The sequence below is a fragment of the Antrostomus carolinensis genome, unplaced genomic scaffold (genome assembly GCF_000700745.2).
Source record: "Antrostomus carolinensis isolate BGI_N321 unplaced genomic scaffold, ASM70074v2 scaffold16607, whole genome shotgun sequence".
NCBI lineage: Eukaryota > Metazoa > Chordata > Aves > Caprimulgiformes > Caprimulgidae > Antrostomus > Antrostomus carolinensis.
In genome coordinates, this window is record NW_010326788.1 from 1 (window position 1) to 15,168 (window position 15,168).

At 37.8% G+C, this 15,168-nt stretch overlaps 1 protein-coding gene across 1 annotated transcript; it reads left to right on the forward strand.

The window, feature by feature from the left end:
- Positions 1 to 5: 5 nt before the first annotated feature.
- On the forward strand, positions 6 to 14,373 carry OTOP1 (otopetrin 1; the record flags this gene model as incomplete). The annotated part of the gene is given in 7 exon segments (XM_029085889.1): positions 6 to 198; positions 201 to 218; positions 6,192 to 6,328; positions 8,876 to 8,934; positions 10,368 to 10,498; positions 12,869 to 13,815; positions 14,203 to 14,373. Coding segments are annotated over 7 exon segments (1,656 nt in total), but the record flags the coding sequence as incomplete, so codon positions are not given.
- Positions 14,374 to 15,168: the final 795 nt, after the last annotated feature.

Below are 15,168 nucleotides of genomic sequence, written 5' to 3' on the forward strand. Positions count from 1 at the left end.
TCCTCAGCAGCCAGTACGGCATCAACCTCTTCCTGGCCGGGCTGCTGCTCACCTTCGCCTGGGCTGTGCACGCCGTGGGCATCAGCAAGAGCCACCTGCTCTCCTACCTGATCACGCTGATGCTCATCCAGCTGCTGTGGATGCTGTGGTACCTCTGCAGGAGCTGCACGCAGAGGAGGCTGATCCCGGACAAGGACAAAGAGCCCGCTGGCTGAAGTGTAAGTCCTGGCGGTGGCACACAGGGTGGTACCGCGCACGGGACATCCCTGCCACCCCCGGCTCTGCTGCCGCTGTGTTACTGCTCCATCCCTACCGGGAGGCATCCTGGTATTCGTGAACCTAACACACATGCAGTGCACTCTAAAGTAAATATATGCATAAGCTGGACGTACTAGGAGATTGTATGGGAAAGCTGTTTGCTGAACATCCTCACTTTCCAACCTACCATTTACAGTGCTGAAAGCTCCGGCACCTTTTTTCCCTTACCAGGCTGGTTTGACGACACTTGAAAAATAAAATACAGCTAATGGAAGAGGCAATTTTGTTGAAGTCATGCAACTCTCCTGGAGGAACTATTACCTTTTCCAGACGATATCATGCAACCTACTTTATGCTAGTACCAGTCGGAAAGGTCCTCAAGAGCTCTCTGTACCAATATATATCAGAGATTCCCATTTATATGCGTGCAGTGATGCCTTAGAAACATCTGGTGTTAGACAGAAGAGGAAAAAATCCCTGGCCAGATCAGTTTGTAGATTAGTACATAAAACATGTGAGCAAGGAAGCTAAAACTAGCATTAGCTTGTAGAAGTATAGAAGTTTGCCAGGGTAGTGGTGGGATGTGATGGCCCTTCTCTGCAGAGCCAAGTGCATACTGGAGGAAGGATATAAAGGTTTATTGAGAGAAGGTCATTGGGGAGCACATCACAGTCATAGTGACAGGAATGCTGTGTTTCTAGGTCCCATGAAAAAGAAACAACCCACATCAGCACTGTGTAGAGTAATATGCAAGCCCAGTTTTACTGACATCTTTTTCAGTCTCGTCACTGTAAATGGTAGGTTGGAAAATAAGTGTGTAAAGTGGAGTGCCCTAAGACAGCTTTTCCATATAATATTTCTGTCCTGATAGCAATGAGACAACAATTCATTATCACAGCCGCTAATGAAATATCTACATGAAAATCCCAAGAACAGCTAAAAACTGTCTATTTTGGAAAGTAAGGTTGTGTTGTGGAAGTTCGATTTGTTCTCAGTCTCAGTGCTTGTGGGTCTTTTTATTTTCTTTGCAACTGTTAACAATTTTGCTGCATGAATTGCTCAGGGAAAATATCTTTTTAAAAAATGTCTAACATACAGTCATGGTCTGTGGACTCTTTGCTGAAATGTATGGTGTTCATGTACCAACTGTTCAATTGTTCTCCTTGATTATTCACTGTTTTCCAAAACAATATTCAGCTCTCAGGCATTTTTCGTTTATTAGCTTATGTGACTTACAACCTCCTGAAATTCATTAACGCAAAGTTTAATTTGATCTTATTTTGGACCAAGCTATGCTTTTGTTACTCAGAGGGTAGCTTTGTCCTCCTAAGTATGGAATAAATACTGCTTAACATGGGTAAGTACAGCAGGACCCCCTGCCCTTTTTCTTTTGGCACAGCATTCACAGCATTTCATTTGTCCTACAGGATATAAGGAGTCACAGAAACTTAGAAATAAGATACTGGAATGAACTACTAGGTTACCTTATCCATTTCTTTTACCAGCACAGGATGGCTCTTTGTACTAGCTTCTCAAGAGGTGCGGCTTCCACCCCTTCTCTTGGATGTCTAGGCTGCAATTCAACAACCTTGCCCTTCGGGAAAGACCTACACTTTCCTATTCTTAGGAGTTTCTTGTAGTTACAACAAGTCTGTACAAGTCCTTTATCCTCTGTTGGTAAAAGAAAACTTATTAAGGAGAAACTCAGGTGGCAATTCCTCTGCCAAGATCCCCCTTGCCCTCCTCTGGTTTTGTCATGGAAATCTTTTATCTGTAAGACTAAAGTCCAAAAAGGGGGAAGGGGGAGGACAAATTTTCATCAAGTCTTTCCACAGAAAACTCTGCAATTTTTGACTAGCTCTATCAGCTGCTTTTGAAGAATGACTGCTTACTCTCATTGTTAGAGAAAATGTCCATGTACTAACCAGTATAAAATCAGTATATTGTCATTATTCCCTTCAAACTGTGACTATCATTTTAGTAAAAGTGGAGGTAGCTGGCTACTTAGAGTATTTTGGTATGACAAATTTTGTTGAAAAAGAATGACTTAACAAAAACCTATAACTGAGTCCTTGCACATGATTAATAACACTAGAAGGACAAATAGTTTACAAGAATTGCTCACAAAAAAGTTTCCTTGGGCATTTTTGCAACAGTGTGAACCCTAGAGCACAGTTGTCTTCCCACTTGTATAGTAAACCAAGAACCACTCTTATAGTCTGAATGTGGGAAAAGTTTTGAGGAAAGTTTTGTCTTGAATAAGGTACAGTTATCCTGACACAAATAATTGCAGGGAAGTTTAGGAAGTCCTTTCTTTGACTTATTCTGTATATTATTCCCCTGAGTATGCTCTTCTGTTAGAGAAAGCTCTCTTACCATTATTTGGAAGTTCAGCCAAGTGAGAAAGAGAACTCAAAAGAAAATCAGTTGGCTTCACAAATGGCTTCATTTTGTCACATTCTCCAGCAGCACAGCTTCTGTTTAAAGCATAGTCAACTTACAAAGATCTTGGCAGGCTTCAGCTTGTATATTTTTCCTGCTTACATTAAATTGTCTATTGTTTAAAACCAAATAATATTTTAAGTTTAGAGTGGCATTTTCACAGCTTTATCATTATGGATTTCTTCTTCTTGACGGTTAATAGAATTAAGCCAGCACTTAGCAATACTGAAAATCCTATTATTGATTTCCTAATTTATGCAGGTTTCAATGACAATTTGAAAAAAAATCCCGATTGTCATGGTTTAACCCCAGCTGGCAACTAAGTACCACACAGCCGCTCACTCACTATCTCCTGGTGGGATGAGGGAGAGAATCAGAATAGTAACAGTTAGAAAACTTGTGAGTTGAGATCAAGACAGTTTAATAGGTAAACAAAAAGCTGCATGCACAAGTAAAGCAAAGCAAGGAATTAATTTGTTACTTCCCGTTGGCAGGCAGGTGTTCAGCCATCTCCAGGAAAGCAGGGCTCCATCACGTGTAACAGTTACTTGGGAAGATAAACATAATCGCTCCCAATGTCCACCTTTCCTTCTTCTTCCCCCAGTTTTATATGCTGAGCATGACATCATATGATGTGGAATATCCCTTGGGTCAGTTGGGGTCAGCTGTCCCAGTGGTGTCCCCTCCCAACTTCTCATGCACCCCCAGCCTGCTCGCTGGTGTGGTGATATGGGGAGCAGAAAAAGCCTTGGCTGTGTGTGAGCACTGATCAGCAGTAACAAAAACATCTCTGTGTTATCAACACTGTTTCCAGCACAAATCCAAAACATAGCCCTATACTAGCTGCTGTGAAGAAAATTAACACTATCCCAGCCAAAACCAGCACATTCTCCACCCCTTATGCTGTACCATTTACATGATGCTCAGGTCCCACACTATCCAATACCCTCGCATTAACCACCATCCCTCTTCCCAGCCTTTGATATAATGCACAGATATCATTCCCTTAGTCTGTGGACCACCCTTGTAAAATGTCCATAAAATGTCCACAAATGTTCACAAAAATGTTCACTGTGTTCATTTAGTCCATGACTTTGGGGTCCATCTGTTATGGTGGTTGCTCAGTACAGGAGAGGTGGTGTGTTGTGTGTGGAGTTATTGGGCACCAAAGCCACCTCAGGTCAGGTTGCTGCTGTGGTTATTATTTTTTAATAATACAATGCTCGATAGCAATCATTTAATAGCCCATTCCCCTTTCCCTTCCCCTCCTAGCTAACAAGTCCCTTGTGATCCTATTCTACTGAGCCACTCTCAGGAATAACAGAAGCAAGGATGCAGAACTTCTACATTATAAAAAAATATAAAAAACTACATTACTGCGTCGCTAGAGCAGTTCCTCAGGGCTTGATCCTGCACCATCAATTAACTGGAAAATTACCTTACCAGTGTCACAAATGGGGAATTAAATACCTTTCTTAAATAATCTGTAAAATCAACATAGACACAACAATTCACTGTTGAGTAATTGTTCAAGATTTTTATAATCTTTTTGCATCAGAAGATAGCATTTTCCTTCTTCTTGAAACACTCCAATGCACAGAAAATCATCTTTGACAACTTTCAGACAAAGAGTGAAACAGGCTGAGTTTCCTGCATACTTTCTAAATAAACCATGAATCACAGAATCAATTGTAGAATAATTTAGGTAGGAAGAGACCTCTGGAGGTCATCTAGTCCAACACCTTGCTCAGAGCAGGTCCAGTTACCTCAGGGAAAGTTATTTCAGAAGAAGTAACAGTTTAATCTATTTTAGAATAATTTTAATTCTTTACATAAGGAAGGAAACTTATCACTCAACCTCAAGAGTAGCCTAGAATTGTGGATTTTGTGATGCCATTCACTGTTATATATAATGAAAATGGCATATCTGTTTAAATGTGGGCTCCAGTCCTCTCACATGTGTTAGAAATACAAATCAGCTGACATAATAAACATTAATTAAAAAAATGTACAGGATTATGCACATGCATGAAGGAGGTTTAAGATTTTGAAATATGAAGCCAAAAGTTGAGGAAAGGCAAACTGTCTCTTGGTAGAAATTACACTCCATCAGTAATTTGACATTGATTTTATTATAGGGAGATTATAAAACGGAAACTTAAAATCCTACTGGAATTCATACCCTTGTGGTTAAAAATTTTTCTGAAATATATTTTTGTTTCATTTTAAAGGATCAATGAAATAATAAACAAAAATACATTGTATTTTTATCATTTATACTTAATTTTTATTAATGCAACTTAAATAATAATTGTATTATTAATTAAATTAATGTTATATTTTATTGACACAAATCAAGTTGAACGTGTGGTGCTTATAAGGAAATTAGGTTGTGGGCCCTTATAAAAGATAAACATCCATCAAAGTCAACACTAGTGATGTTATTTCCTCTGTGAGGAATTACAAAGAAAGTTTAAGATACTGATGCTGATCTGTATCTTAAGGTCCAGTTAAGGTCCATGGATAGATTTTTACCTAGTCTTGATTCAAATAAAACCAAACTAAATTCAGTGGAAACTTGTTTAACAAAAGCCTAGAGAGAAAAAAACAAAAGAAAACAAAAAACCCAAGCAAATGAAGACTTTAGCATTTGGTTCAGTAATTTTATTGCCAGTTGTGCTTAGTCCTATAGGTACAAACCCAATAATTAATAATATACATTGTGTTACCATATATCTTCCTAGAATAAGTTTGTAACAAACATTTACATTCCCGAAAGAAGAAAAAAATTAAACAATGTGAAACATGTATTTTGAAGGTTTTTTAAGATATTAAATACATATTTAGAGAAACATATTAGTGAGTTTTTTTGTGTGTGTGTGTGAAAATAATAGATACTGAAATGAAGTCTTTGGTTCATTTCTGGGAGAACAAACCATAGGGCTCATTGTTAGTTTTGGTCTCTGAGTTAAAGTGTAACCCCCTGAAGCATGGGGAAGGCACACCGAGTGATTGTGTTACTTCCCACTGTCGAGCTCTTGGGCCAGGAGACTGTAACATGATTGTTCAGCTCCCTGGAACTGTATAGTTTGCGGTGTGGCTGTATAGAGCGTGAATTCATTCACTGTATGGCCGCTTCGGCGCTACCGTTACTTGAGAGGCTGACCCTGCGAGGAGCTGGGAGCCACCTGCAAGGTGCTGAGTGTCTCCAGCTCTGGCCATTGCTGGGCTGGCTCCTCTGCGCTCACCGTGCAAGGTGTGTACGGATCTGCTTTAGTAATATACTGGGCAGCAGCTTTCACTAATTAGAGAGACTTATTACATTGAGTCCATGATCTCCATGAACATTGATGTACTTTTATTTCCCGAATCAAGCTCACAGATACTGATCAATTTTCATTTCCCTAAACAGATTTTAGCATATTGGTACAGATTATCTCTAGACACTATAACTGTACATTGAGGTTAACTAATATTTTTTTCATTTGCAGGTGGGATTACATTATTTGCAGTGATTACTTTAATTCTAGACTCTTTTAAAATTGGATATTATATTGATTTTTCAAACTGTTTATCACCAACTGAAGGCATTTTTCCAGTTACACATGCCGTGCACACCATCTTACAGGTAAAAGTCACTGGTTGCAGTTTTATATTATATCTGTATTTCTTACCAAAAATATCTTTTATCTTCTCATCATCAGAGAATTTTACACTAATTTAATTTCTAAGCATTCACAGGGTCCTTTTGAGGGCTGAAATCTCATAGAATCACAAAATCACAGAATGTTGTGAGTTGGAAGGGACCCAAAAGGACCATCAAGTCCAGCTCCTGTCCTAGCATAGGACAATCCCAAGATTCAGACCATGTGTCTGAGGGTATTGTCCAAATGCTTCTGGAATACTGTCAGGTTCCATGACCACCTCTCTGGGAAGCTTGTTCTAGGTCTCCACCACCCTCTGGGTGAAGAACCTTTCCCTAATGTCCAACCTAAACCTCCCCTGGCACATCTGCCATTTCCTCTGGTCCCATCATTGGTCACCAGAGAGAAGAGATCAGCACCTGCCCCTTCTCTTCCCCTTGTGAGGAAGTTATAGACCATGATGAGATCTCCTCTCAGTCTCCTCTTCTCCAGGCTGAACAAATCAAGCAACTTCAGCCTCTCCTTATACAGCTTCACCTCTAAACCCTTCTTGTGCATGTGTATCTTTTTTGTGTGAAAATTCAGGCTTCACAACCTGAAATTGCTCAGCTGTAAAACTCATGTGGGTTCAAAAAAGAAATAATAAAAAAATGCTTTCCTGTAGTTGAAATAGTAGTATTCCAGCTGTTTGTTTATTGGAAGGTTTGGGGTCTATGTTATATGGTGATACTCCATAGCTGATTGTTTATCACTTGAATTCCTCTGAGCCTCTGTCAGCAGATTTGTAGGAACGAAGGAAAGAAAAAGCCACTCAACTAAGATACCCCATTATAGCCAGGTTATTTAATTTACTTCCCAAGATGATTAAGTCATTCAGAAAGAAATGAAAGATTTTCCTGGCAGTTGGAGTTGCATGTAAATGAGCATTTGAACAACCTGCATTTTTCTGCTTACTGTAACAAAAAAAAAGCATTGAAATTGAAGCAGCAACTCTGACCTCTTCTATCTTTTTGTCTGAGGATGAAATTCTGATTTGGTTGAAGTAATCTTTATTTCACTTTCTTGTAATATCCACTCTCCATGTCTTGCAACTTCTTTGCTTTACCCCTGAAAAACAAACCAAAGAAATTAAGCCTTTTTTACCTGCTGGTCTGCATGCAGCATTATTCATTGCATCCAGTGACCCTGAGCTGACAAGGTTTCCAGCTACTGTGAACTGGAGTGTGGAAGAAATGGTGTATAACAAAGCTGAACAAAGGGAACAAGAATTCTAATTTAAATTTTACATCAGCCAATGTTGTTGAATTTATCATCTGCCTATCTTAAAATAATGAAATCTTGAACATTAGCCTGAGCAATCAAAGAAAAAGTAAAAAAGTAATTTACCAGATACCTCTTGCCTAAGACAAAGCTCATGTTTTTGAAACAGAGGATGCAATTACAGCAGAGAACATCCCTAATTATGTGTCATCTAAAAAGAGAAGGATTTGTTTTCTACAGAATACATGTCAGATTTCAAAAATCAGATACTGAATGTCTCTGACAATGTCAGCTGTGGTGTAGGGTGTCTACATTAATGGACACAGTGGTAAAATGGATTTCCAGTTAGTGTAATTGCTGAAGGAGAACCCCAAGTTCTTCACACTTTTCAGACCATTTCTGGGACGACAAATCAGGCGGGTTTCTAAGAGAAACCTTGGGACTGTTTCTCTCCTGATAGTTCACCTACTGTCAAGTTCAGTATCCTGGAGGCTATTCTGAGTAAACAGAACTCCCAGTTTCACCCTAACATCCCTGAGGAATATTGGTATCATTCTTCTTGCACTTTTCAGCACTTGGAACTGGTTTTGTATCAATGATCTGTATCCTGAGGTTTCCATTATCCTCCCACAAACAGAGATTCCCACTTTTAGTACTTCTTTCCCCTTTACTTGCTAACTCAATACTGTTACCTCTCTCTCTCTTTTATTCTCCAGCTTGAGCTTTCTGCACCATACTTGAGTTCAACTGCATGTGTTCTTAGTGCGGTTGTCCCTCAGGCTGATAGTACAACATTTCCTCTTGCTTACTGGTTGTACATTGTTTGTTTTATTAATCAAGTCTGCCATCTTTTCACTTATCTCTCTCCCTCCCTAGAATGACATCTATTTAATAAATTATTCAAACTTAGCATCACCATGCCCTGCAGCAATCATACTGCTGTCCACAGCTGGTAGCTTTATTTTGTTTGAAATAAAAGCCTCTCCAGATACAGACACAAGATATGTTTTGGTGAGTCATACTGAGACTTTCTGCTGTTGAGCCACTGACTTTGTATATAAGAAATCTTAGATTCATCATGCGAGAGAGGTTCTGGGTGGACATCAGAGGAAATCATCAGGAATTTCAAATGTGTGGAGATGGAGCTACCTCAGTTTAAATGATCAGAGGATTTAATCATCCGTGGTTTTGGTCTATAGATGCACTTTCCTTTTTGAGTGTCATACATGCTCATTAGTGTAATGACATTTATCTGTATTTCTTTCATTTAGGTGTATTTCCTTTGGTGTCATGCAAAGGATATTATCCAGTCTTTCAAAACACTTGAAAGGTAAAGTGGATCTGATCCTCATCTGGAGTGCTAATAGGTGCAGGTCTGCACAATGTTTTAACAGCTACAGTTGTACTGTGTGATTCCATTCATTAGTCTGAATGGAATTTTTTTTATTATTTAAACTGTGCTTGTATTTTATAATATACAATAGTCACAGAATAAGTATATTTTTATAATGAGAGAGAGAAATGGGCAATGTATGATACCGCAATGTCACCCACTTTTTTTTGGAGGAAGGAAGCATCATGTATATGTCCTAGGACTACGCGTGATATTATGTTTTCTTTATTGAGCTTTTATCAGCAACCTGCAGTCAGTGTAATATATCTATTGTATTGATTTTTATGGAAAGCACATTTTGGAACTAGATGCAGATGTTCAAATTCACTGGAAAAAACAACTCCCTGGTGGTATCCAATATACCCAAATCAGTAAGGATTGTGCACATTTCTGACACCAGAACTTGGTTATCACAGTGTAACTGATGTGTCCTCTGAACAGCTGAATACAGACTTTTCTTATAGAACTGAGGACTAGTCTTTGAGGCAGCAGAGCCAGTTCCAGTGTATTTTTGGTGTGAGCAGCTGGATTAATGTAGATTACTCTATCTGTAAATAGAACATGAATGTCATTTATGGAGAAGGTTCTCCATTTGTTTTGCTCTCTTGAGTAAGTGTTCAAGCCTTATGCTAATGAGGAGGGTCATCACAGAAGGCTTGCAATGTTAGCTGGTGAAATTAGCTCTGTTTCTAAGTAGAAGTTTTAAAATCCCTAACTTCAAGTCTATCAGTGAGAATAGTGCAGTAATAAAGAACTGTTTCTTGGTGAAGGAACGCTACCAGCCTCAGGTGCAGGAGAAAAATACCTGGCTTGTCAGAAACCAGGAGTCTCAAAAATGCTTGGAGACCTACCCTCACTGTACCGGTAGTCTGAATGGGATAAAGCCCTTTGTTGGCTTCAAGCCTCTCCACAAGACAAAAATGCATGGACTAGAAGTTAGAGAAGGCAATGGTATCTCAGCAAAGAAAAACCAGCCACAGTGAGTATGAAAGAGTGCTTCAGAAGGCTGTGAAATATGGCTTGCAAAACAATTAACCCTGTCCAAACTGTTCAATCACTGCCATTAACATGAAGCTTATCAAGCCCAAAGAATAACAACCGTCACATAAGAAAGCATAGTAAATAGTAAAACTGTGCTATTAATGGTTTAATACATTAAGCCATTTTGGTTCTATAAAGTTTTGGAAGTCTAACATTCATTGTGTGCCAGTGAGGAACATCTTTAGAGAGGTCGGTTATGATTTTACTTTCCCTGCACTGTCAACTAAATGGTGCCCTGTAGTGTGTCTACAGAAAGTGAATCAATTTTATCTAACAAATATAGAAGTATACTCTGTGCTGATTCCTTCAATAATTACCTTATTTTGTAGGTTTGGGGTTATCCATTCTGTGTTCACAAATTTACTTCTGTGGACAAATGGGGTGTTAACAGAGTCAAAACATCAACTGAATGAACATAAGGAAAGACTAATCACGCTTGGTTTTGGGAACATAACAATAGGTAAGCAAAAGGGTTGGTACCCTTTTGGAATTTCTGCTCTAACACGCTGTCATACAAAATACTGCATCCCTGTAGGGTGGAGCTGGGTCATTCACGACTACATCAGCATAGTCATTCTCAGGCAAATGGTAATGAGCTGATACATAGTCAGTTCAGATCATAACTAAGATGTTATATGATCATTATCATTGTCATATATGTGATTCAGGCCATAGTTTTCTGTTTACTCATCTCCCCTTTGGATAAGGTCTAGAAGAAAAATAAATCCCAGAAGTTCCAAACACACAGGTTTTAAAAACCATTTTATTTAGGGAATAACATCACTGAAGAACTCCTTTATTAGTAAATCATAGAAGTAAATTGAACATAGCAGTGTTCAAGCTAGAGTTTACTATTTTGTAAGTTATTAATAACAAAACAAGTGTGGATAATCCTGCAGATCCTTCCTGGGAGAGTGGTTACGCATGATGTGTAGTCCTATGGGATTCAGTGGAATGGCTCAGAGCAATAGGGGTTATCCATTAGTGCTGCTTTACAAGACAAAGATTTTGCTCTGGGTGGTTCCTTTTTTATAATGAACCATTTTCTCCATTGGGAAGATGATGCAAGTTACAGTCAACAAACATTGAGTATAACTGCTGGGGGTACCTTCTGCTTTCAAATGCCATTGAAGCACAGGAAAATTAGGGGTGCTTAAATTTAAAGATAAAATAAAAGTTCTTAGCAGCTATAAGTAATTTTATTCCCATAAAAAATTATTGGTACAGATGATAAATTTTGATTGTGTTCACAAGGGAAAAGACAGACAGCTTTCAAAGAGGAAAAATGTATGTTTTCCCACCCAATGAATTCAGTAGTGCCCATATCCTAAAAAAATCTTGATTTTGTGTCTACATAGCCAAAGCCTGAACTAATTTCTTTTTTGCCTATTTATAGTCTGTATAAATTGAAAAAAATTTAGGCATTTATAAAAATTCCTGCCAAAGTTCACATATAAGTGAAAACTTAATTTTACAATCTGTAAAATAGTATTTTCAGTATAACTGTATCTAAAATTATGCCCACAATCTCACATCTATTTGCAAGTGATACCCTTTAGAGGTATCTATGGAAACTATCTAGTTTCCATTAATAATCAGGTAGCTGAATTGAGAGTTCAGAGATTTTGTTGTAATCATGGAGCATTAGTAGAGAGCAGGCAAATCACAAGTTAGTGGCTCTTCTTGATATTTCCACTTGTTAAATAGAAGCAGTTTATATTATTTCCTATTATCCTGCTGCCACAATTGTTACACAATTATGAATAGTCAGAAATAGCATCTGAAACAAGGGAGCAAAGTACCTATCTGCAAGACAAATTTGTCATTAATATACAATACACTGCAAAAGCAATTTTTTTTAATCTCTTAACAGTGTGTGCTTGAGACAAAACAATACCAGCTTTCTCCTCTCCTCTTCTAAAATTATAGAAAACAAAATAAAAACTTCCAGGTGCAAATCTAAGATCAGCATCTGAAAATGTGCTCTTCAGCATGTACAGATTTATTAAAAAAAACATATTTATATAAAACCACATTGCAAAAATATATATTTTTTCCCCCGCCACTATGGAAATTTATGGTTTCTGAAATTACTTGCTTAGGTTATAAACATACATGAAACCTAATTATTTTACAAATACAAGCAATTGTTCATTGATATGCCTAAGGGGTTTACAATGCAGGTAATTGCACAGCAGAGAGGTAGTGCTTTCATAGGTTCCTCTCAAAAGAAGAAAACATATTTTTAATTTTTTTTAACCTTAAAAATATACTGAGACATTGAATGAAAATATCTGTGGTTTACTTTGCCTCTTTTCTAGACATAAACAACTTTTTAACAAAGTGGTTTTGTTATTAGAAACCACACTAGTGTAAATAACTGATAAAAACGACAGTAGAACTGACTCCTTTCCTTGTTAAGCTTGTTCTTGATCTGATCCACAGATCCCTGGGCTTCTGTAAAAGCCTTCTAAACTGTGGGATCGGGATTTTCGTGTTATAAAAAACTATTTTTACTAGGGCCCTGCTGCAGTTTGGTGCACTTCAGTGCAGTATTTGATCATGATGTGATTATTGCTCAGAGGCTGAGCAGTGAAGTCAGAGATTATACTTCAGTGCATGTGCAAAAGCTTTGTTAGGTTAATGACTCCAATGACAAGAGACCTTTTCTTAGGTGTCTAACTGGGTGGCGTGATGTGTTGTTTGACTGAAGTCTTACCTTTTATGTTTTCTTATTTTATTTACATTTTATTTACATTTTATTTATTCATTTTAAATGAGAATTCCTTATAATGCACATAACTAACCTCTCCCTCTCCTTTAGTTTTAGATGATCATGCACCTCAATGCAATTGCACAACAACAACTCTCTGCTCAATATTTTCTCAAGGAATATATTACCTATACCCCTTTAATATAGAGTACCACATCCTAGCATCCACGATGCTCTATGTCCTGTGGAAGAACATTGGCCGCAAAGTTGAACACCATCAGCAACACAAAACTCCATTCAAGTTCCACGGCATAACTGTTGGAATGATTTTTGGACTAATCGTGTTAACTAGCACAATAGCCATAGTTGTTGTGTATTTAATTCAGATTGGAGGTTCGAAAGTCAAGAGCGAGTTAGCTCTTACTATGTTTTACTTGCATGCTATTTTTGTATTGGCTCTCATGTGTACAGCTGGAATTGTTGCCCTTCTAATCTACAGACTGGAAGATAGATCGTTGGATAATTCAAAGAATCCTGCTCGAAAACTTGATGCAGAGCTGCTGGTGGGCACAGCTGCAGGGTCCTGGCTCCTCTCCTGGGGCTCGATCCTTGCCATTATCTGTGCTCAAGCTCACCCAAAATATACATGGTATAACCTGCCCTACTCTGTCCTGGTTATTATTGAGAAATATATTCAGAACCTCTTTATCATTGAATCCATACATCGTGAGCAGGAAAAGGTGAACGACGATATTAAAACTCTTCGAATAGTGACTATATCTCGGGGGAGCACTTTATCACTTACTCCCTCGTACAAAGAGATTTACAATGGCACAACTGCTCATGATAATGGGGAGGTACCCTGCCTGTTTAAGGGCACTATCTATGGGAGAGAAAATGATGGTGGTGGTGGTCATGGTGCCAAAGAAGAAACAAGTCAGGATAAGAGTTTGGTCATGCATTCAGCCTCAGATTTCTCATTTTACAGTGGAAACTCAGTTACTAACAACAAGAGGAGAATTCTGAAGAACATCGCTGCATTTTTATTCCTATGCAACCTTTCGGTAAGCCATTTTGAACATAATTCACAAGTTAATACCCCAAAGCTTCCCAACCTTTCAAGCCTGATAAGTATATTAAAATTACATGGTTCTATAGTTTGTAGCAAGTAAATTTTACCTCTTCTGGAAGAATAAGTGAATATGCCTTTGAGGAACAAAGTTTATTTAAACATGGAATCTGGGAGCCTAGGCTTGTTTTAGTCACAGTACTAAAACTGCAGCAGCAGTGGAAGCTGAAACTCTCTTCCACCAATATGCCCCAGTAGCAACACGGAAGGTTTTCTTAGGGATTTCTGAAACCAGTTTACGGTTCTGTGGGGTCACAGTCATTAAGGGCTAGTGACAAGTATTGCTCGTGATTAATACTGGCCTTGCGTTCTTCCCTTGCAGCTGTGGATACCGCCAGCATTCGGGTGCCGCCCAGAATATGACAATGGACTAGAAGAAATAGTTTTTGGCTTTGAACCCTGGATAATCGTTGTGAACCTTGCAATGCCTTTTTCTATTTTCTATCGGATGCATTCAGCTGCCTCACTTTTTGAGGTCAATTGTAAAACATAGAACATATATGGTCCCTCAGTGAACAATTGATTGAATAATTAATTAAATAAATAACAGTTGAATGAGTGGATGAATGAATGAGTGAACATAGCAACAACTGTGCAATAAATAGAATATTCAATAATTTTTTTTAAAAAGAAGGGACCATAGCTAATAGCGTGTGATTTTTTTTAAGTTTTCTTCCACATATTTTGTTATATATGTGGTGTTATTACATAGGTACACTTTTCAGAATCATATTAGTGTTAATATGATTAACACTACATTGTAAAGTTAATTTGATCTCATTAATCTTTGTTTTAGTCATCTAGGATTTGTCTGCTATATAATTTGTATTGCTTTGTTTTCATTCATTGCAGCTTCTGAAAGGGATTAAAAAAAAAATCTGTATGATCCCAGGAACAGCTAAACTAAGTGATGCTCCTGAATCACAGAGATACTATGAAAACTCCAATTCTCAATTGCTAGCTATGTTTTTATAGTAAAACCTGAAAAAAACCTGCTATTTGGTTGAGATGTGGGAATTATTTTAAACTTCCTGAATGCTGATAAAAAAAATCAATATATAATTATTATTTTCTTAACTATATAGCAAGAAATCCAGGTAAATAACATGTATGGTTAGGTATCACGCTGTATATAATTTTTTCTGATAAAATATTACTACTAATGTATCCCCCTTGTATTGTATTTAGTATATGACATAACTGAGAAATAAAGTTAACCCTTTTACTTAATTATTTATTCACACAACCTTGAAATATTTTAAGAGAGAAAAGTAGTCTTATAGCTTAT